Below are 22646 nucleotides of genomic sequence, written 5' to 3' on the forward strand. Positions count from 1 at the left end.
AGATGGGCTTTCCCATTAGAAAATGAATCTCACTGAATCTTCCTTAGATGGTGGGAGCTATTATGCCCATCTTATAGAGGGAGGATTGAGGCCCATAGAGAGCAGGGGTGGAGCCCCAAGTCCCACAGAGCCCAGAACTTCTCCTCCTCAATCTAACTTACCCCCTCTGCACACAGTGACCTCACCTCATGAAGGATGAAGGAGTCAGGAGTGTTGGAGCTGAGTCCAGACACCCTCTGTCTCCCTCTGTCCCAGTCCTAGTCCTCTCGGAAAAGGGAACCGCCTCACGCACTGACACTCACCGTGGCATCTTCTGAACAGGAGGCGATCTCAAAATCATCAAAAGGATTCCACTTGACGTCTAAGACGTTCCCTCTGTGTCCGCAGACCTTCGGGTAGTGGGGGTCCAACTTTCCTGTCTGAAAAAAGTGCCCAGGAAGGTTGGGGAGGGCAGGGGGCTACTTCCACCTTAGCATCTGGATGGTCACTCAGCAAACACTGAACAGACAGGAAAATGAACTGGGCGTGGATCTAGGACTTACCACTAATCCCTGTGTGATCCTGGGGGAGTCATGGCACTTAGCCTCAGTGTCCTCCTCAGTGAAATGGAAGCAATGATAGGTATTTCAGAGGGTTTATTCGAGGATCATATGAGATGAAGTGTGGAAAGCATCTAGCACAGTGCCTGGCACATGGCAGGTGTTTTAAAAAAATGACATTCCCAGAGTTCCCGTCGTGGCTCAATCGAACCATGAGGACACAGGTTCGATCCCTGGCCTCGATCAGTGGGTTAAGGATCCAGCATTGCCACGAGCTATTGTGTAGGTCACAGATGTGGTTTGGATCTGGCGTTGCTATGGCTGTGGTGTAGACCAGTGGCTACAGCTCCAATTCGACCCCTAGCCTGGGAACCTCCACATGCAGCAGGTGTAGCTCTAAAAAGACAAAAGACAAAAAATAAATAAATAAAAAGATAAAAAAGGACATTCCCTTCATACCCTGCTGGTGGGAATGCAAAAATGATGCAGCCATTGGCAGCTCCTCAAACAGTTAAATAGAATTATTATATGACCCCTTAATTGCACTTCTAGGTCTATACGCAAGAGAAATAAAAACAGGTCTACAAAATACTTGCACCCTAATGTTCATGGAGTATTATTCCCAATCACCAAAAGGTGGAAACAACCCAAATGTCCAGCACCGAATAAATAGATATAAAATGTAGTATATTCATACAATGGACTATTTCCCCCCAAAGGGGAATAAAGTACTGATACATACTACTACATGGATGAACCATGAAAACGTCATGTTAGGGAAAAGAAGCCAGCCACATAATGCATGGTTCACTGTTTGAGTAAATTATAACATAATACTTGCAACCCGGAATTCAGAGGCCTGACTAATGCATACGAAAAATCTATAATAGGTAAATCCATAGAGAGTAAGAGCAGCTTAGTGGTTGCCTAGGGCTGGGGGGAGGGGGCAATGTGGAGTGACTGCTAATGGATATGGGGTTTCTTTGGGGGGGTGGTGAAATTATTTTCAAGTTAGTGTTGATGGTAACACAATCATGTGAATATCTAAAAACTATTTTTTTTTTGGCCAACTTTTGTGGAAGTTCCTAGGCCAGGGATCAAACCCGGACCTAGGAACCACAGCAATAAGCTGCTGCAGTGAGAACACTGGATCCTTAATCCATGGCGCCACAAGGGAACTCCTTAAAACTCATTGTACACTTAAATGCTGAATTTTATGGTATGTGAGTTATATTTCAGTTAAAAAAAAAAGGGCAGGAGTTCCTGCTATTGTACAACGGGATCGGCAGCATCTTGGGAATGCTTGGATGCAGGTTCAATCACCAGCCTGGCACGGTGGGTTAAGCACCTGGCATCGTCACAGCTGTGGCTTAAGTCACAACTGTGCCTCAGATCTGATCCCTGGCCTGGGAACTCCATATGCCTGGGAGTGACCAGAAAAGGAAAAAAAAAAGAAAAAAAAAAGAAAAAAAATAACAAACAAACAAAAAGGTATTTAAGAAAAAACTCCAGACTTTCTGAAAAGACAGAATCCTTCCTTGTAGGATTAGCCAAAAATTTCTTACAAAACTGCAGAGCTTGAGAGCTCTGAGCCCAAAGAATGGTAAACACCCCAAAGCTCTCCTATCCTGCACCTGTGGCAGGTGTTACTAATGGATCCCAGACCCCAGATGGGAGGAGGCACTTGCCAGGTCACTTGGAGTCCCTGACTCTGGCTCCCAAGTGCAGGTCTGTGGCTTTCTTACTCTGCTCTGTGGGAGCAGCAGCCCTCTCTGAGTCAGTGTCCAGCCGCCCTTCCTGTAGACAGCCTTTCCCGTCTCTTGGATCATTTTTTGGGTCAAAGGGCATGAGCAGCGCTGGATCTTTTGCTATGGCACACCCAAGCACTCTCAGGGCCTCGATCTCTGCTTTCTGGCCCAGGGCCACGCGCCTGTTTCTGCCCCGACTGTTTCTCAGAAGAGCTGATTGTCCCCTGGCCTTGGCCGACTGGAAGCAATCTGCCCAGGAGCCCTATTCAGACTCCTGCCTCCCTGCTCTGTCGAACCACAGACTCAGATGCCTGACAGCCAGGCCTGGCTCTCACAGATGCTTCTCCCAGGCCTCTAAGAGCAGAAGCCCCAGCCCCAGACAGCTTCTCTTCCTTCTCAGTGAAAAAGAGCTGGCTGGTACTCCCTGGAGGCTGGCAGGTTCTGTGCCTAAAAGGGTTTGTGCGGAGGACTGACATTAACAGGCATTAGCCAGTCCGATGGGCTATTGACCCAGCTGCTAAAAGCCTATGAGGGCAGGGACATTTATAATCAGGAGGCCACTGCTGCCTTTTAGCCCATTAGGGCAGCAGTCAGCCAGGGACAGGCCTCTGATTTACGGGGGTGCAAGCTCTCAATCAGAGGAGATACACCTGCCCTCTTTGTAGACCCCAGGGAGCTGCTTAGCCTGGAGAGATGGCACCTCTGAGTCTCTGAGGAGCTGCCCTGGGGCAGACAGAGTGGATGGGACCCCAGGAGGGAGAGCCAGGTGGGAGGGGACCTCAGCTACCATGAGGGGATAGGCTACAGGGTCTGTGGAAGAGATTTTCCCCAAAAATAAAAAAAGAGACTAGTCCATACCCTGCCTTTCTAGAAGGAGAATCTGAGTGTGGAGGGAACAAGAATATGCTATGGAAGCCTCTGAGGTTCAAAACATCAGCTGGGATGGGATTGTGGGCTTTTTTTTTTTTTTAAAGGACTGCACCCAAGGCATATGGAAGCTCCCAGGCTAGGGATTGGATCGGAGCTGCAGTTGCCGGCCTACACCACAGCCACAGCAACGCCTGATCTAAGCCATGTCTGCGACCCACACCACAGCTCACGGCAACACCAGATCCTTAAACCACTGAGCAAGGCCAGGGATCGAACCCTCATCCTTATGGATCCTAGTTGGTTTTGTTACCACTGAGCCACAAAGGGAACTCCAGGATTGAAGGGCTTTGATGAGAAAGGCAGGACTTTGTGTGCAGGGGGAGAGGGGGTCCTGGGAGGTGTTTAGGCAAGGAAGTGACATGGTCTGACATATGCCGAAGAAGGGTCCAGCTGGCCTCCAAGAGCACAGCAGTGAAGTGCTCCCCTCCCCCCACCCTGCTTCCAGGCACCTATAGGCCATGTGTTCATTTGCACCCCTCTGGCCCATGCCCCCACTGGTGATGCTGCAAGGCCCACCCCTGGGGCCCTGCCTGCTGTTGCAGGCATTCCTCTTAATCTCCACACTCCATGGCAAAGTCCATCTCCTACCCTGAGAGGGTGGGTCTATTGTAGGACAGACTCCAGGATCCAGAGCCCAACCTGGCACAACTCCAGGCTCAGAGCTGGCCGGTCCCCAGACTTTCCCACTGCACCTTTGTTCCCTGAACACAGCCCTTGGTTGCCTAGGCTGCAAGCGCCACCCTGCAACGGGCTCAACCAGGGTCACAGTACATAAGAGGAAGGGACTGGGAAGTCATTCCCTTCAGGACACATGACACCACCTGGGGCAGCCTGGCCCTTCTGAAAATAATTTCCGGGACACAGTCGTGAGGCCAGGCACCTTCCAATCCTACTCTCCGATAAAGAATTCGCTAGCTTGGGATTTCCCATTGTGGCTCAGCAGTAACAAACCCAACTAGTATCCATGAGGATTTGGGTTCCATCCCTGGCCTCACTCTGTAGGTTAAGTAGCTACCTTTGTGTCTGAGTTTTTTTCAAAAAAGAATTAGAAAGAATTAGAATAGAGCTTAGCTGCTGAAAATGTGGTTTGTACAGAGCAGCACTGGTATCATCTGGGAGGAGAGAGGCCAGATTTAGCAACTAAAAAAAGAGGATGCTTAGTAAAATTTGAATTTCAGAGAAATAGCAAAGAATTTTTAGGAGAATTATGTTCCATGTAAAATATTACTTAAGCTATAAAATTATTTATGAAAATAGCTTGGCGGTTTCTTGTAAAACTGGAACATGTGACCACTTTATAATCCAGCCATTGCACCCCTGTGCATTTACTCCAGAAAAATGGAACATATTTATGTTCACACAGAAATCTTGTTCACAAATGTTTATAGTGGCTTTATTCCTAACAGCCCCAAGCTGGAAACAGTCCAGATGGCCTTCAACAATGAATGGTTTGACAAACCGCATGGAGCCACACCACAGCCTACTACTCAGCAATAAAAAAGAATGAGCAACATACAACAACCTGGATGGATCGCCAGAGAATTGTCCTGAGTGAAACAAAGGCAAGCCCAAAAGACTACATGGCATTCTTAAAATGGCAAAAGTAAAAAAATGGAGAACAGATTGACCATGGCCTGGGATGAAGATGAAGGTGGGGGTGGAGGGAAGTGGTTGTGACTATAAAAGGCAATATGGGAGATGTTTGTGAGATGGCAACATGCAGGTCCACTAAATCAGAAACTGCATTAGACACTCAGGTGTGACCGCTGATTAGTAGCTTCTAGCTCCTACTGTGCTTGGATTCCTAGGTAGCCATTAACCTGTGTCCTCTAGCTATTGATGATGTTCCTAAAAGCCCAAAGGGAATCACACATTTTATGCAGGATCAGGTTGAGCTGACAGACAGCTGAGTTTCAACCCTCTGGTGGTTTCCCATTGGTCTCAGAACAGAGCCAGAACTGCTTCCCTGGCTTACAAAGCTGTCACAGTTCTGGCCCTGCTCTCCTCTCTGACCTCACCTCCCACCATGCTTGCCTTTGTGACAGTGCACCAGTTCGTTTCTCAAACACACCAAACCCATTCCCACCTCAGGACCTTTGCACGTGCTATCCATTCTGCATGAACATTCTGTAGAGCTTCAAGGCTTTCTGTGCAATGTTACCTCCCTAGAAAGGGCTTCCCTCCAGTCTATACAAACTAGGTTCGCCCCTTCCCACCCAGGTCACATTCCATCACATCAGACCAATTCATTTTCTCACTATCCAGCATTAGTACTCATTTATACTGGGTAGTTCATGCTAGCTAGAAAGTGACAGTTCTGAAAGAGTCTGAGTAATAAAAATCAGAAAAACACATTAATCAATTAATCAATCAATTAAGCATACAGTTTGTTAGTGGAATCTTATTATTATTTTTTGGCCTCACCCATGGTATGCAGAAATTCCTGGGCCAGGGATTGAACCTGTACCACAGCAGTGACCTGAGTCACAGCAGTGAAAATGCCAGATCCTTAACCCACTGTACCACCAGGGAATTTCTGGTGGAATCTTTTAAAAACACTCAGAGCATGGGAGAAACAAGTAGCTAAACAGGCCATCTCTAGGGATCCTTCCAGTCCTGACTTTCAAGCCTTTCCTTAAATCTCATCTTACCCTTGTCCCTCCGCAGCATGAAAAAATTTCATATCTCTAGACTACAGTTCGCACTTCTCACCCCCACACTCAAAGCCCTTTTCATCTGGTCCCAATCCCCTTCCCCAAGGTATTTCCCTTCCTCCAGCCTCTTCACAGACTGTTCATCAGTTGAGGTCAAGACTGCTTTCTGCACTGTTTCCTGAATATTCCATGTATAGTCCCACCTGTATTCCTTTGGCAAATATGCCCTCCCTATTTTTTTTTTTTTTTTTTTTTTTTGGTCTTTTGTCTTTTTAGGGCCAAACCTGCAGCATATGGAGGTTCCCAGGCTGGAGTCAAATCGGAGCTGTAGCTGCTGGCCTACACCACAGCCAGAGCAACTCTGGATCCTTAACCCCACTGAACAAGGCCAGGGATCGAACCTGAGTCCTCATGGATAGTAGTCAGGTTCGTTAACCGCTGAGCCATGACGGGAACTCCAGGCCCTTCCTGTTTATTTGGATGGACAATCATTGAGCAATTTGTTCAGTCAATGAAAATTTATAAGCACCAACTGTGTGTGCTCACAGGTGATACATGGATAAACAAAGCAGTGGTTCTTCCCCGCCCCTGCCCTGCTGCAAGTACATTAGGATGTGCTACCAGAAGAACACAAAGAATGCAAATGACTCTAATTCAAAACACTCAGGGCATAGTATCCTAAGAAAAGAATGTACAGTGGAATAGGTCATAAAAAGGAGAATGCTGTGGATATTTGGGGGAGGGATAAAAAGTGGCTATGCATGAACACCATATATAGTTCCATTTACTTAGGTCATCTTCAATATTAGCCTTTCAATGATGTTCTGTAATATTCTCCTTCTGAGTGTTGCTTACCTGTTCCTAGGTATTCCCTCTTCTCTTATTCTACTGCAAATATATCTACATTTTCTAAGCATTCCCAGGATGTAAAAATTGTAATTCATTAAAAAAAAATCTTTTTCAGGGCCACACCTGTGGCATATGGGAATTCCCAGGCTAGGAGTCAAATTGGAGCTGCAGCTGCCGGCTTAACACCACAGCCACAACAACTCGGGATCCAAGCTGGGTCTTCCACCTATACCACAGCCCACAGTAATGCCAGATCCCTGAGCGAATCCAGTGATACTAGTTGGGTTCATAATCCACTGAGCGAGTCCAGTGATACTAGTCGGGTTCATAATCCACTGAGCCACAACAGGAACTCCTACAATTCATCTTTGTATTCTGATTTTTTTTTTTTGGTCTTTTTGTCTTTTTAGGGCCGCACCTGCAGCATATGTTGGTTCCCAGGTTAGAGGTCCAAAAGGAGCTGTAGCCACAAACCTATGCCAGAGCCACAGCAATGTGGGATTGAAGTGGCATCTGCAACCCACTCCACAGCTCACAGCAATGCAGGATTCTCAACCCACTGAGCAAGGTCAGGGATCAAACCCACATCCTCATAGATTTTTTTTTTTTAATCCATCCACCTTCCAAGCATTCTTATTACTATTTTTCTCACAAAGTAACATTTTATTGCTTTTCATCAGAAAAGTGAGGTTTGAGGATAAAAGTCACAGCCAGTTACCCCCTGTGGATATAAGGTGGTGGAACAGTTCCCAAAGTTGTGTGATTTGCTCCACCAAGTGCCCCACAGCTCGCCCCTGCTCTAGGTCCTGTTTCTTTGATCTTGAGAATTAGTTTTACAATTCTCTAGGCAGGTCTAGCTTCCTATGAGGACTAGAAGAAAAATTCCCCGCTTGACAACCTGAACACCTCAAGCAAAGGAAACTTTTGACTCTTTTGTTCTCGCCTATGTCTTGAGTGCCTGGCAATTACAGTCCTCGATAACTGTTTCTTCAAAGAATGTACGTCTTGAATACCAAGCTGGCCTGCCCGCCCTGGTGTTTCTTCCAATCCAACCCCATCTCCCTCACACTTGACAGAAAGTCATCCAAGTTTCTGGACTTTTATTGTCTCCCTCCGTGTTCTCCATATACGTGTTTCTAGTTCCTATTTCTGTTGCCGTTTCAATCGATTTGGGGGTTGACGATAGGGATAATCACAATCAGGCTCTTTCTGGGCCCTCAAGATGCCATTTTGAAACTAGAGCCTGGACACAATAAGATTTTGTTAATTTTAACACATATCTGGGTATGCATACTTATTTCAGGTGTGCTTCTAAAGCACTTTCGGGGTGAGCCGTGTATCTGACGGCCGGTCAGCCTCTTTGTCTTGGGACGGTGCTTCCCTGGGGGCACGTCATCGGCCTGCGCGCACTCCCTGAGCGTCCCAGGCCGGTGCAGTTGTGCAGAGCGGCCACCCATTGGCTGAGGCGCTTCCCATGAGCCCCCACACCACCTCTAGATGCTCCACCCGTCACGTCCCAGTCCTCAGGCATCTCGAGGTCTGGCCACCTGCTGCCAACTCCCCTCGCTTGTCCATCTCTACTTCCTCTGCTCACTCGAGGCTGGGCAGTGGGCACCAGTGGGCACCAGAAGCCCGGAGCGTGGTGCCTGAAGCCAGCTTCTTCTCCTCACTCCCGTCAGCAGAAATGTTGGCTACCGCCATCACGGTGAGTGGAGGAGACCTGAGGGGGTCCGAGGGCAGCCGAGTTGAGGCGTGGTAAGGGGTGAGAGCGGGGCTACCCCAGCTTTGATGGGCTGTTGGCCTGAGGGTAGGTTGGGGAGAGGCCAGAGGCGGCCGGAGAGGCATGAGGCCTGGCTGTCGGAAGGGAGCATCTGGGTCCCGATGAGCACGCGCACAGCTTGCCGCCTTCCCGCCGCCTCAAACCACCTGCCAGCCCACGGGACAACAACCACTCTTATTTTTCTAATCATTTGTATCTTATTTTGGGTTTCTGTGTAGATAATCACATCAGTAAATCATGCAGCTTTCCTTCTTCCTTTTCAATCCTTATACCTTTAATTTGTTTTTCTAGTCTTAATGTGAAGGCCAGCATGTTTTTATCTTATTGCTAATATTAAAAGGATGTTTCTAATATTCCTTCTTGATGAATGATGTTTGCACCATATTAACAAAGAGATCAAATATCACCACTAATGGGATAGGTTGCCATCATGTGTCATATGACATAATGAACTGAGGATACAACATCACTTGTTTAATAGTCTTGCCAAAAATGTACAATATGAATCTAATCATGAGGAAACCGTGTGACACATCCAATTTTAGGATTGTGCTGGAAGACAGCAAGGCTTACTGCTTAAAAATGTCAATATATAAAAAAAAGTCAATATCATGAAATAAAGTGGACTAAGAGATATAACTAATTATAAGGCACAGTCCTCAGATTCTGGACCACTCATACAGAGAAAAAAATCTAAAAGGAAACAAAAAGTAAATTTGGAAGAATGTTAACAACTGGTGAATCTAGGTGAAGAATATTCACCAATTTTTGCAGCTTTTCTGTAGGATTGAAATTCAAAACAAAAAGTTTAAAAAATTCTGTGTTGGTGAAATTTCCTAGTTTGCAAAGAATTTTTATCATGAATGGGTATTGTACTGTATGAAATGCTTTTTTTGCATTTATGGAGAAAACCATATGTTTTTCCTCCCTTACTTGTTAACATAATGATCTATGTTTATAGATTTACTAATATTAAACCACCTTTAGTTTCTGGAATAAACCCAACTTGGTTAGAATGCATCCTTTTTTAAATTCACCGCTAGATTTGACTTGTTGGTAATTTTGCACTCATCTTCTTGAGTGATATTGGCCTGTAATTTTTCTTTCTTGATCTGTTCCTTTTTGGTTCTGGAATCAAGGCTATCTTGGCTTCAGAACAAGGAGGGGAGCAGTCCCTCTTTTCCTAGTCTCTGGAAATGTTTGTAAAAGATTGGAATAATTGGTTCCTTGAAAGTTACATAGAAATTGCCCATAAAACCATATGGACCTAGTGTCATCCTTATGTGTGTGTTTGTGTGAAATATAATATACTAAAAAGTGCATACAATGTAAATATTCAGCTTAATGAATTGTTGGAAAATATATTTAACCATATAACTGCCACCCTCTCAGGTCAAGACATGAACTATTACCAGCACAAAGGAAATTCCTCCCTATGGAACACTTGCTGGTCAACTCCCTCCCTCCCCCAGGGGGTAACTATTATCCTGGTTTTCTCGATAGTCCCTTGCCTGCTTTTCTTCAGGATTTTTCTACCATGCATCCCTAAAGTAGAGTTTAACTTAGTCTGTTTTAAAATTTAGGTAAATATAATGAGAGTGTAATTTATTTGGTTTCTTCCTTCAACATTGTTTTTATGATTCTTCCATATTGTGGTATGTGTCTATGCTTTGATCCCTCTAGCCCCTCCTGCCTCAAGGCAGAGACTATGGATCCAGAAAAGATCTGCTATTAAGTTAACCTATATATTTTTGGAGGTCAGAAACTGTTAAATGTCAGCAGTTGCACATGGCCCAAGTTATTCTGTCAACATTTGCCACAGGACAAGCCTGTTCTTCCTGTTCACTTGCTGCTTACCTCTCCTACTTAGATTTCAGCTCAAGGTTTTTTTCCTTTCTTGGGGCAAGGGGGTAGCTTTGGAGGTTTCCCCAATGTCTTGGGAACCCCGCAATGCACTAAGAATTAAATATTATTCAGGAGAGAATTATTTTGCAATGGGGGTAAAGGAGAGGTCCTAGAAGTCCTAGGACTCCTAAACAACTGCTAGAGGCTGAAATCCCAGGAGAGGTATACCTTTCCAATGAGGAAACCAAGACTCAAAGGGGTGAAATGACTGATTCATGGTAACAGGCATGGTATGTGGCTGATAACAGGGTTAGGACTCGAACCCAAGTATGGAACTGAACCTGACACTTCCTACTTTCCCTCTGTCTTGCACTGCCTCCAGAGGGCTCTTTGGGCCTGGGCTTAGCAGGTGTCCTTACCTGGTGCAAGGGGATGACAAGGAAGGCCCCCCCACCAGCACACTCAGTCACAACCGCAATGAAGTGAGGATTCACAGCGCAGAAATGATTGTCATGGACGCTGCGGGTGATGGGCACAGAGTCGTAGCAGTTCTCCTTGGAGGCTGGCTTGCCAAAGACATGGCGGAACTTGGAGCTCCGGTACTGGGGGTGCCATGACATCTGCAGGAGACAAACAGGATAGAAGGGGCATGAGGCTCATTGCCCTGATAGCAGGACACATACTCTCCCCTTGGGAGTACATAAGAGGGCATGACCAGGACAGTGGTCAGTTCTACAAGGATAGTGTTGCTCTAAGAAGGGCCCCCAGGCGAGCAGGCTCTAATCGTGGCTACTTCTTGGGACTTAGTGAGATGTGATGAGATGGTGTTTGCTTTTCATTCTTTAAAGCGTGAGCACAAAAAGGCATAAAAACCACATTCCCTCCCATATATCCAGCACCTCACCAGACAACCTAGCCTCCCCACCCAGCTCAGCCCAACTAAGTGGGTAACACTGTGTCCTCTGGAGCCAGCCTGCCTGTGCTCCAAATTCCAGTTCTACTCTTGCCAAATCACTTCTGAAGTCTCAGTTTCTTCATCTATAAAATGGAGATAATGAAATTATTTGTCTCATAAATTCATCATGAGGATTAAATGAAATGATATACTAAGATCTCTTGCTCAGCAGTAATAATTGTCACCACTGTTATCATCCAGGCATCTTGACCTTCCCTTGCTCCTCATCCACACTTGTATTTGTTCACTCAATATTTACTGAGCACCACCGTATGACTAGGCCCTGGGCCAGGCCCTGGGGGTTTCAAGAGAGCGCGGCATTACAGGAGTGAAGAGCCCTATGAGTGACTCTACTAGGGGCGTCTAGGCCACTGGGACCCAGTGTCCTGTAGGTAATAATGGAGGTTTGTACCTGGCAGTCAAGGAGGGCTTCCCAGAGGAAGTGACATGTGACCTCTGATGTGAAGGATGAGTTGGCAGTGTAGGCCAGACAAGGGTGAACTGAGAGGAAGGTGTCCCAGGCAGATGGAACAGCCTGAGCAAAGGCACTGAGATAGAATCCAGCATAGAATGTTTGGGAAACTCCATGTGATTTGGTAAGATTACCAAGGAGATGCTTAAAAAAATATATAGTCACACACACACACATGTAAATTGGACAATGTGAACAAAGAGAATACAAACTGGCGGGGTGAGCAGGGCTAGTTCCTGAATGGCTTGTAAGAAGGCCTAGCACTCATTAGGGGCCAAATATATGACACCATGTGGCTTCTCTTGGCCCTGGCTCACTTGCTACTTGGTTCAAAACCCCTCCCCTTAATCTTGCTGACCCACTGGGCCCTCCCATCCATGATCCTTGTGCAGCCAAAGGAATTGTTCTGGACAAGCCTGGCTATATTCCTCCCACCTTGACCCCCACCTTAGATCACCTTTTGATGCTCCCCATTCACTGCTGCCCTACAGGATCAAGGCCAAACTCAGCTTGGGTCCCACCTCATATTCCAAAATTTTGTTTTTTCTTGCTTGTCTTCTAAATGGCACCTTCCAAATAAAGAATACCACCCAGCTTCCCTTGTACCTATTCCTGCATTTCTACTCTGCTGGGCCTTTACCCTTGCCTTTCGCTCTGCTTGGCTTGCCCTTCCCAGCCCCATTTTGCATGTACCCACCTCTACGAAATTCAAACCTTCCCCTCCCCCAGCTCCCAGGTGCCTTTCTCCAGAACTGACCCGAGTAGCAGAGATCTTACTCTCCTCTGTCTCTCCTCCCTGCCCTTTGGTCCCTGACACGTCTGCCCTGATTTGGAGTTTGGTATCTGGTCTCTATCAGCTTGCAGTTTCTTCAAAGAAAGGCTAGGAGTGCCCAGCACAGTGCTTTGCCTACTTCAGGCCCCAGGCACTTCTCAGGGAAGGCATGTTTAGGTGGGCACCCATGAGGTCAGGACAAAGAAGGTGCTGGCCTAGCCTGTATGGCCGGCCCGTGAGGCTCTTCTCTATGCTTAGTTCGAAGGCACAAAATTACACTGTTAACCTCAGGAGGTGACAGTGATCAGGGGCCTGACCCATAAGCCAAACCCCTTACATAGCACCAGACAGCCCACAGCCTTGTGGGGGTGGGTCTGTCCTGTGAAGCTCAGGTGTTTTAACTCTCCTTTTGGGAGCTTTGCCCCAAATCCTTGCTGCATTTGCCAGAGCTACAGGAAGCAGCACAGAATGCAGGGATTGCCTAGTGACTGCCCATCCAATTCCAGAAAGGATATAAGAAGCCTTACAGAAATAAAGAACACAGATAGAAGGAAATAAGGAAATGGGGACAGAGGGAAAATGCAGGAACAAAAAGAGATCACCTGAAATGTGGGGAGAGTCAGGCTATAAATGTGTACTGCCAGGTCCTACACACAGAGGAAGTGGACCTCAGGAATTTATGTTTGAGCTTTCTAGTGGTCAGTTCAACAAAGGAAATAGAATCAGAAGGATTTACTCAGTGTCTTTTAGATAAATGCCACCACTTGCTAAGGAGTAGCACAGCTTTTCTCTGTACTGGGTCCTGAGAGAAATAAGTCCTAAAGATTGTCTGAGGAAAGAGCAGGGACAATGATCTCCCTAGGATCTTGACAATTACTGGTAGCTGAAGAGTTTGGTGAGGCCTGGGCTGGGGGTGGGAAGATTGGGGGGCAAGTCAGCAGGCTCAGCTCCTGGGTCTCCACCCCTGCCTCACCTTGGGCAGCAGTAGGGGGAGGGGCACTTGTCTGTGGCTGATGGAGATGCCCACCAGATATTCCATTGCTCCCACCCCATGTTCCATCCTCTTTGCAGTTAGGCAGCCACCATTAGCTGTAGCCAGTGGATCATGGGAGGAAGTGATGTGTGCCACTTCCAGGATGAAGCATGTAAGACCTGCGTGTGACCCTCCAGACCTCTCATCCTTGTCAGGAAGGATAAGGAAGCCACATGTTCCATCGTCTTGGGTCCCAAGGGATTGTGTGAACAGAGCACCTCCCTCTAACCAACTCACGTTGGACATAGAGCTGACAGAAGTAGGGTGAACCACTGATAAATAGGGTTATTTGTCACAGAGCATAGTCTACTTGTTCTAACCAACATGCTGCCCCAGGCAGGCCCAACCAATGGTAGATAGGCAGTGGCTGTCTGTGCTTGGTGTGGCCAGAGCACAGGACCCTGCAGGGAAGAGGGAGAAGAGGAGGCAGGACCCAGCTCCCCTCAGGAGCCATGTGAAAGGACTTGGATTTGAAGGGCAATGGGGAGCTGCTGAAGGGAAGCGGGAGGACAAGCTTTCACTTTCAAGTGAGTTCCTCTGATGGCTGAGAGGAAGAAAGGGTGGAATAGGTGAGAATAATGGTCGCCTGGGCTGAAGTAGGGCAGAGAGGATGCATAGAAGGGGACAAGTTAGTGAGAAACCAGAGTAGGGGATAAACTAGCCTAGGTGCTGTGCCCATCGTGGGCTGTGGAGTGAAGGGGCTGGTCATGGCTGCTGAAATCAACATGACCTGACCAGTATCAGCTGTTCTGGCTCCTCTGGCCACTCCATGCTCTCCCTTCACAGCCTGAGGCTTGGCCCCACATCTGGTGGATAGTTTTGGTCCCAGGTTCAGGGTCGGGGCCGTAAGATGCCTGGATAATGACTCTCCTGGAGCTCACAGTCACTTGCATGACAGTAACTCTTAGTTTTGGGTGATTGCTGGTGCCAGATAGTGTTCCAGGTGCTTCCCCTGTATGAATTCCACAGTAGGTGCTACCTTGCTCCCCATTACAGATACAGGGGTTCAGGCAGAGAAGCAAGGCAGCCTTCCTAATGTCACACATCTAGAAAGTAGTGGAGCTGGGAGCTGAACCCAGCTCTGTCTCTGGATAATGACCGTGATGATAAAAGTTCTTTCATACTCATTATACCCTGGATCCCCCCTCAGCCCCCAGGGGAAGTATCATGACCATTATCACCCTTAGTTCACAGAAAGAGAAAACGAGGTTCAGGAAACCAAGTGGACACCCTTTGGAAAGGGGGCTTTGGCTTCCACTGATGGAGCCAGTCAGCCACAGAGCACAGTAAACATCGTGCCCCCCAACCCCTGTGCCAAATTCCTCTCCCCTATCCCAACCCACCTGGCCCCAGGACCTTATCTCCACTGCTAAGCTTCTTCCAGACCTGTTGCCATGCCGGAAACTTAGTGGGTGGGGGAATAGCACAAAGCCAGGTGGGCTGTCTCTCCCTTTGCCCCAGATGTAAGAGCGTGCATGCATTTATGTGGCTGAAATTTGTGTGAATGTGTGTGCACTGTGTGTGCAAGTCTGTGCGTGTGCACGGCACTGATCAGGGTGTTCCTATGTGCTTGTGTATTCCTGTGGGTGTTGTGCACTTGTGCACCTGTTGGGGTGTCTGTGTGGACTAGCACATGCGTGCATGTGTATATCAGTGTATGCATGAGTTTAAGGACTCAGCAATTCAGAGAGCAGGAGTTTTCACTCCCCACAAGCAGGCACTTGCCTGGAAATGTGGACCATAGCGGGCCCTCAGCACTGTGAGGCCCTCGCCCACGGGCTGGGCTAGAACAGTGATTTGTGGGCCAGGTTTACCCCATGCCACTTGTCCTATCCTGCCCAATCCCATCCACCTGGTCCCACATCAAAACCACAGCAGGCCTTCTCAGGTGTAGCGGGCCAGCCTGCTGGGGCACAACGCAGGGGTGGCACTGATTGTGCTGCTGCTATCCCAGGGGTGCTTAGTGGGCATGATGCCATGGGATTAGACTCTTTGGGCTTTGAATTTTCTGCCCTGCAAAAGAGATTTAGTCATCACTGGGTTTAGCATCCCACTGAGTTCATTTCTTAATGCCTGGCAGTGGAATGGTTCACTACCTGTCCCATCCCATACAACTCTCCTAGGGCTTGTTTTCATATTAGCAGGAGCAGTGGAGATGGGAACCAGAAGCCAGGACCTGGTCCAGATGCCCCTCTTCTCACCACATGCTCCCTTATGGTGTGTGAGATGGAGACAGAACAGAGATTTTCCTGCCTGGCCCCAAAGGCCTGTCTTCCCAGCCTAGCCCTGAATCATTGCGGGACAAGGGTTAGCTGCAGGGTGGTTGAAACCAAACCCAAACTGGGTGTGGTACAAAGCAGCATAATAGATTATTCATTAATTGTGCTGTTCCTGGCCTCAGGGAGAGCATGAAACTACCTGATTTGGTCTTTGAACGTCAGGGATGGGGAGGAGTTGAGCGTTGCTGGCTATCATTTTCCCCTTATTAAGTTTGTGGTTTCACATCTAATATTTGGAGTTGTATTTTATTTTTTCTCTTAAAACCTGACCTTATGGTCATTGATCTGTCCCCAAACACACCTCATGGGAGGGTCTGAACCACCACACTTACCTCACCCACAGTTAACAGGGTGATTAGAATCACAAGTTTCCTAGGTTTAAAAAGATTACTGTAAGAGCAGAGGACTCTGTATTTGAAGGTGATCTATGAAGACCAAGAATTAACACAATGCACACCTAATTATGGGTGGGTCCTGCACCTTGACTCCAGTCCTGGGTTGACTGTTATCCATCATGGAGTTTGTCTTAATCCTGGCCTTGACCCCAAAAGTAGCTGGAAAGTTCCTTTCTCAATTCATCCTGAATCCTTATCAGGGCCTCTGATCCACCCCACAGAATGTGAGATATCCGGATCAGGAAGCCAAGGCCTAGTTGAGATCAAGCCTGCACTGCTGTCAAGCAGGTCTCTGCTTAACCATGGAGCCTTCCTTTCCCATCAGATAGAAGGAAGAAACCACAGGTCTGCTTGTACTTCTCCCAAGTAGAATTTTATCCACAGTCCTTTTTGTTCATTGGAAGCCAGGCCCTGGTTTAGCTGTCACTTCTCAGCACAAGGTATCTTCATTTTTGCCTACAGAATACCAGCAACAGGGTTTGAAGTGACAGGGTGGGACTCAGGAACCTGGGCCCTCAGGGTCTCACCCGACAGACTTAATTTTCTTCCCTCATTCAAAGCAAAAGAAGTCTTGTGGCTCTCCACAGAAACAGGGTGACCAGTTGTTCTGGGTTTTCCCAGGATAGGGTGTGGGGGTTGGTATTCCTGCCATACAGGAGTTTGGTGTTAAAATCAGAAAAGTTTTAGGCAAACAGAGAAAGGCTGGTCACCCTGCTACTTACCATAGAGGCCTCTAGAAAACTTTTATCCTATATATATATATACGCAATGATTCTACTGTAAGTCACAAGTAGCCTTGACTCAGACAACTTGCCTGTGAAAGAGAAGGGTCTTAGAACAGACTTCTAAAGAGCCCAACATCCTGAACCAGAGAACAGAGCTTCTCAAAGCAGAAAAATCCAAGAAGGTCTGTAAAGAGATGTGAAGATGATTTAATTTAGTCAACAACCTTCCCACTGTTGGCTTAGTGCTTATTCTGTGCCAGGCCCTGGGCTGGGAGCAGGGGTAAGGGGGCCTTTGAGTCACTGCCTTCCCCATCTGTGCACTTCTCAGGGAAATGGCTGAGAGCAGGACAGGATGAGATGTTACCATCTCAACAAGCTTCTAAAGCACAGGCAGTGGTTTGCAGTTTTGAATGCACAATTAGAAGTACTTAGATCACCGGGTAGAGGACCCAGCCATCAGCTCTGTCCAATATGGGAGGCTTTAGTCACACATGGCTTGTAAATTAAAATCAATTAAAATGTAAAATACAGCTCCTCAGTTGCACTAGCAACATTTCAAGTCCTCAGTAGCCACACGTGGCTACTGGTACCCAACTAAACAGTATAATTATAGAATATATTCATCATGCCTCTGTGACTTTGGGCCAGTTACTTAATGTATCTGTTTCCTTACCAATAAAGTCAGGCATAATGACAATTAATAGCTAACATATTGCTTACTATGTGTGAAGTATTTGCCAGGTACTAACTTGACCCTCCCAGCAATCCTGTAAGTACTGTTACTACCTCATTTTTACAGATGAGAAAACTGGGGCACAGAGAAGTTAAGTAACCTGTCCAAAATTGCACAGCTAGTAGGCGGCTGAGCTGGAATCCGGAGCCAAGCTACTTAGTCCCAGGTCCACACTCTTTTACAGGGGTGCCCTGACAATTAAATGAGATAGTCCACACAGCACACGGAGCAATACAGGGTATATATTTAATTCTCAACAGATGTTTGCTGTGAAGACTGTTGTGATCCTGTTTACAGGACACAAAGATTTGATTTGGCATGTGACAGGTATGTGATGAGGGCCCAACATTTTGGGGATCTGAGTAAAAATCCCAAATCAAAAAATGCAGAGCAACCCGCTGGGCACAGAGTTCTGACCAGGTGCTCAGAGGTTAATGGAGGGAACAGATCCATGAAAGGCTAATACTTTTCATCAACCCAGAGATAAAGAGCTTGTATCTCTGCAGGTCTCTGGTGAGGCTTTCCAGTGAAGCAGAGCAGAACCCTGAGGGGCACTCCTGGGTACAAAAGCCTCTCTGGCCAGAGTTTCTCGTTGGTAGGAAAAAGGCTTCAGCCTCTTGAGCTCCCCTGAGTTCTAAAGGCCAGATTCAGTTGCCAATCAGGAAGGTGAGGGAATGCAGAAACAAAGGAAAATCATCAAACAGTAATGCAGTGATAAAGGAGAGTCCAGGTCCTACTCAAGGGATATATGTAACAATGTATTTTTGAGGGGAACTGACATCCCTCCCTCCCCTGTAGAGGTGGTAAATTCAGAGGAAGCTTAAGATTCCTGGACCACCACCCAGTTACCTTACTACCAGCCAGTCATAAGAAAGTCATATGCAGCCCTCACCCCAAATTTTGCCCATAAAAACTCTTCCCTGAAGGAATTCCCGTCGTGGCTCAGTGGTTAATGAATCTGACTAGCCTCCATGAGGACGCAGGTTCTATCCCTGGCCTTGCTCAGTGGGTTAAGGATCTGGCGTTGCCATGAGCTGCAGTGTAGGTCATTGACGTGGTTCAGATCTGGCATTGCTGTAGCTGTGGTGTAGGCAGGCAGTTGCAGCTCCGATTAGACCCCTAGCCTGGGAACCTCCATATGGTACAGCTGTGGCCCTAAAAGGCAAAAACAAAACAAAAAACCTCTTCCCTGAAGACCATCAGGGAGTTCCTTTCTTCTGAGCATGAGCCATCTGTTCTCCTTGCTTGGTCCTTGCAATAAACCTTTCTCTGCTCCAGTCTCTAACATTTCTGTTTGACCTCACTGTGCATTGGGTATGTGAACTTGGGTTTGACAGCAGAGGCCAGCAACTTAGCTCAGCCCTTTGCTTGGGGGACTGGTGGTCTTGGTGGGAATGGGGGCAGAAGTTGGAAGGGCAGAGGAAGCGCTCTGGTTTTCTCCACCTCACAGGTGGGAAAGTTGAACACTGCTGCCCAGAAACCCCCACTTCCCCCTCCAGGGCTTAAACCCCAGACCCTATCAGCAGTGGAGGCAGAGGAACTCTGCACTGAGCATGGTAAAAACAGTCCTGTCCCCAGGTTCTCTCTGCCTCAAGTACTCTCCCGCCTCTGCCTTTATCACCTCTCCTCCAGCTCTACGGTCCTTCTGGTCTAGCACAGATGCATCCCTGTAGGCCCACAGGAAATACAGATTGAGTCTGAGAGTGAGCCAAGAAAATCCCTCTTTCCTCCTAAAGAGATTAGGCCTGAGGGAGCAATTCCTCCTGACATCTGACACTGCCCAGAGTCAGGTCTCCAGGCCCTGAGGAGGAGCAGAGCATCTCCTGAGATGGCCTGGCCTCTTCTGCCCCAGGGCACCCGTGCTCTCGACCCTCCCCTCAAGCTGTGCTAGGCCTGGGCAGCCCTTTTCTCTTGGTGACTTGTTTTCTTCTCCTATCCTGCCCCCCCCCAACTCTGTCATTTCCCTTAAGACAACCCCTCCTAGGTCCCCTCTGTCCTCAGATTAAAACCCTCTGCTGGACTTAAGACCCTAACACATTCTTGATGCCATTACCCTCATCTCCACACACCTGCCTTTGAGCCACACTGGTTTATCTGCTCTTGCCTCAAAGTGTCAGCTCAGTCTTCCTTCACACCTCTTCTCTCTGCCTAGAGCCTAGTAGGCCAGGTAAGTCCAAGGTTGGCACTTAACTGGGTTCCTAGAATGCCCTGTTCTCTCACTCCACCTTTCTGGGCCAGCTGGTGGGGGAGTGCTTCCTAAGCTCCACAGTCCAAGTGGTCTCTCTAGCTTATTAAGTCCTCCATCCTGATACTCAAGGAAGGGAAGCAGAAAGCACCTGCTTCAAATCCTGGACCCTCATTCGTCTCTGGACCCCAGCATCCTCATGTGTAAGAGTACCCTAATATCTACTCATGGGGTCTTGTCAAGGATTAAATAAGATAATAGCTGTAAAATACCGTGCATGTGGCTGGTACTCTTACTGAATGCAAGTTCGTGTGCCTGACACACATTGAGGCCAAACACACTGAGATGTTGTCGGAGTTTGGAACAGAGCAAGGTTTATTGCGAAGGCCAAACAAGGAGAACAGGTGGCTTGTATTCAAAAATCCCAAACTCCCCTATGGTTTTTTGGGGAAAGTTTTATAGGCAAAATTTGGGGTGAGGGCTGCTTTCTTCTGATTGGTTGGTAGTGAAGTAACAGGTTGGTGTCCTAGTAATCTTATGCTCAGTCTGAAGTTGCCATCCTCCACCTGGGTGCGGGCCTTAGTTCCTGCAGAAGAGCTCAACAATACTGTTATGCATGTCCCTTGAGGAGGAACCAGGATCCTGCTTTAATCGCTGAACTATGGAAGACTGTTCCTACTCTGTTTCTGCAGTCCCTATATCCCTGATGAGTGGCTGTTGGAATCTGCCCTTTGGAACTCAGGGAAGATCTAGGAGGCTGAAGCCTTTATCCTGCACATAAGAAATGGGGGACCTGGAAAGGCTTTTGTGCCTTTCAGTACTAAGTAGAAACTTAGCTAATGTATACTCTCTTTCCCTTCCTTCTGTCCTGCTCCTTGTGTTTTTTTCCTTCTTTCCACCATCCCTCCATTGGACTGTCAACCCCATATAGTTTCTTCCTTCTTCTTTGCCCACCCAAAGGCCAGACCCTGCAGGCAGGTACCCAGGGGGAGACTGACCTGGCTCCTAGATTGAGCTTTCATACACTCTCACCCCCTTTCCCTGGCCTCTCCTGAACACCCACTTTGGGTACTAGGAGCAGGGAAGAGGGGTAGGGGGTGCTGGGCCTGTCACTTCATAGGAGGCTTGTTAGTCAGGTTGGAGAGTACTAATTTTGACGCCAGTTTGCTCCATGACCTTGGGCAAATCTTGTCCTCTCCTTGGGTTTTGTTTGTCCACCCATAAAATAGTAATACCTCTGCCCTGCCCACTTGTTAGGACAGTTCACTGAGGGCTCTCTATGTAGCCCACATGTGCCAGACCCCAGGACCCACGAGGGTGGTGGGAACTGCCTGCCTGGCAGCTGTCCCAGCCCTCAGAGACCTCCCTACATTGACCCTCTGGAGACCAAGAACAGGGCTTCTTCCTATTTATTCCCCCAAACCGGCCCTGACAAAAAACTCCATGCAAATTTATTGCCCCACGTCTCCTTATCTGAGAGTTTCGAGAGACAAGGGTCATAGAGATTTTTTTTTCTCCTTACGGAGACTTTTTAAAGATGCCTCCTGGAGGTTGAACATCTGGTGGCTCCACTTCCTGCTTATTGTTCATTCTCTGGTAGAGCTTCTGGATCTGTCTTTGGACAGAGAAGGACTATGAGATACAGAGAGGGAAGGCACCTTGCTTAGGGCCCCACAGTGATCCTGGGTTCGGGCTGAAGCCCTGCAACCTTGTCCTGGGATGGGCTTCTGGCCAGCGGGGCCTGAATTTTGTTGTGAGTGGGCCACAAATCAGTTCTCACCCTGTCCTGCTTCAGGAAACTGGGGCCCAGAGTCAGTCTAGGCAGCATCATTGAGACCTTGTCTGGGCCAGGCCAGTGCTGGGTGCTGCGGGGCAGAGGCAGGGACAGACTTTACCCCCCAAGGAGCCCAGACTGATGGGAAGGGCCAGCAAGCTCAGTTCAGGGCAGCAGGGAGAATGAACTCTGGGGAGTGAGGGAGGGCTAGCGGAGGCTATATTTGAGCTAAGACTTCAAGGCTGAGCAGATTGAGCCGAGCACAGAGTAGGGACAGATCTGCAAGTAGAAGGCTCTGTGCTGAGATATGCCTGGCAGCCACTTGGCATAGGCAGAGCTAGGAGCATGTAGTGGGGGGTGGGCAGACAAAGGCATATCCAGGAAATCAGAGAGTCCAGTTCAACTGGGGTATGAACAGATGCAGGAGAGCAAAGGGGAGCACAGCTAGAAAGGTGGTCGGGCAAAGCTCTGAATGCTGGCTGAGCTGGCACTTGAGACCACGGAGAGAGGTGTCAAAGTTTCTAACCAGGGTATGACCAGTCAGGTTGAGGTGGATTTAGCTCCTGCCATTAGGGAAAGGAGGTATTTTCTCTCCTCAACTGTGGACTGTGTCTAAGGAAGAAATAAGTGGGTTTCATTTCATGCCCAGCTCCAGTATACTGGAGGGGCTGTGGAGGAGAAGGAGGAGGCTTCTGAGGCCTTCCTCATCGGCGCTCAAGACGAGAGGAATGTTACTGATTAGGGAAGAGCTAGGGGATGGCTGACCAGGAGTCAAGGCCTGATTTGCCTCCACAGATCTCAGCTCATAGAACACTGAGCTGGGAGGCCCCGCCTCTTTCTTGGCCACTTCTCAGCAGCTGAGGTTTCAAATCAGAAAATAGCTACCTTTCATTATTCAGCCCATTTCCCTGTGAAAAGAGTCTCCAGGAATGACTCAGGGCTGCCTGCTCCTGCCCATGCCCAGGTGGCCCAACATTC

The 22646-nt window shown here is 47.9% G+C and overlaps 1 protein-coding gene across 1 annotated transcript in view; it reads right to left on the reverse strand.

The window, feature by feature from the left end:
- CORO2A (coronin 2A) overlaps positions 1-22646 on the reverse strand; it is a 53614-nt gene that overhangs the window by 12813 nt on the left and 18155 nt on the right. The window contains exons 2-3 of the mRNA XM_005660267.4: positions 10765-10965; positions 303-419 (exon numbers count right to left, since the gene is read on the reverse strand). Coding sequence (XP_005660324.1) covers positions 303-419; positions 10765-10965 — 318 coding nt within the window. The remainder of the gene's footprint in view (positions 1-302; positions 420-10764; positions 10966-22646) is intronic.

Source organism: Sus scrofa, chromosome 1, assembly GCF_054392235.1.
Source record: "Sus scrofa isolate SSC_HxYL_T2T_F1_AM1 chromosome 1, Sscrofa_HxYL_maternal_Yorkshire_Landrace_v2.0, whole genome shotgun sequence".
NCBI lineage: Eukaryota > Metazoa > Chordata > Mammalia > Artiodactyla > Suidae > Sus > Sus scrofa.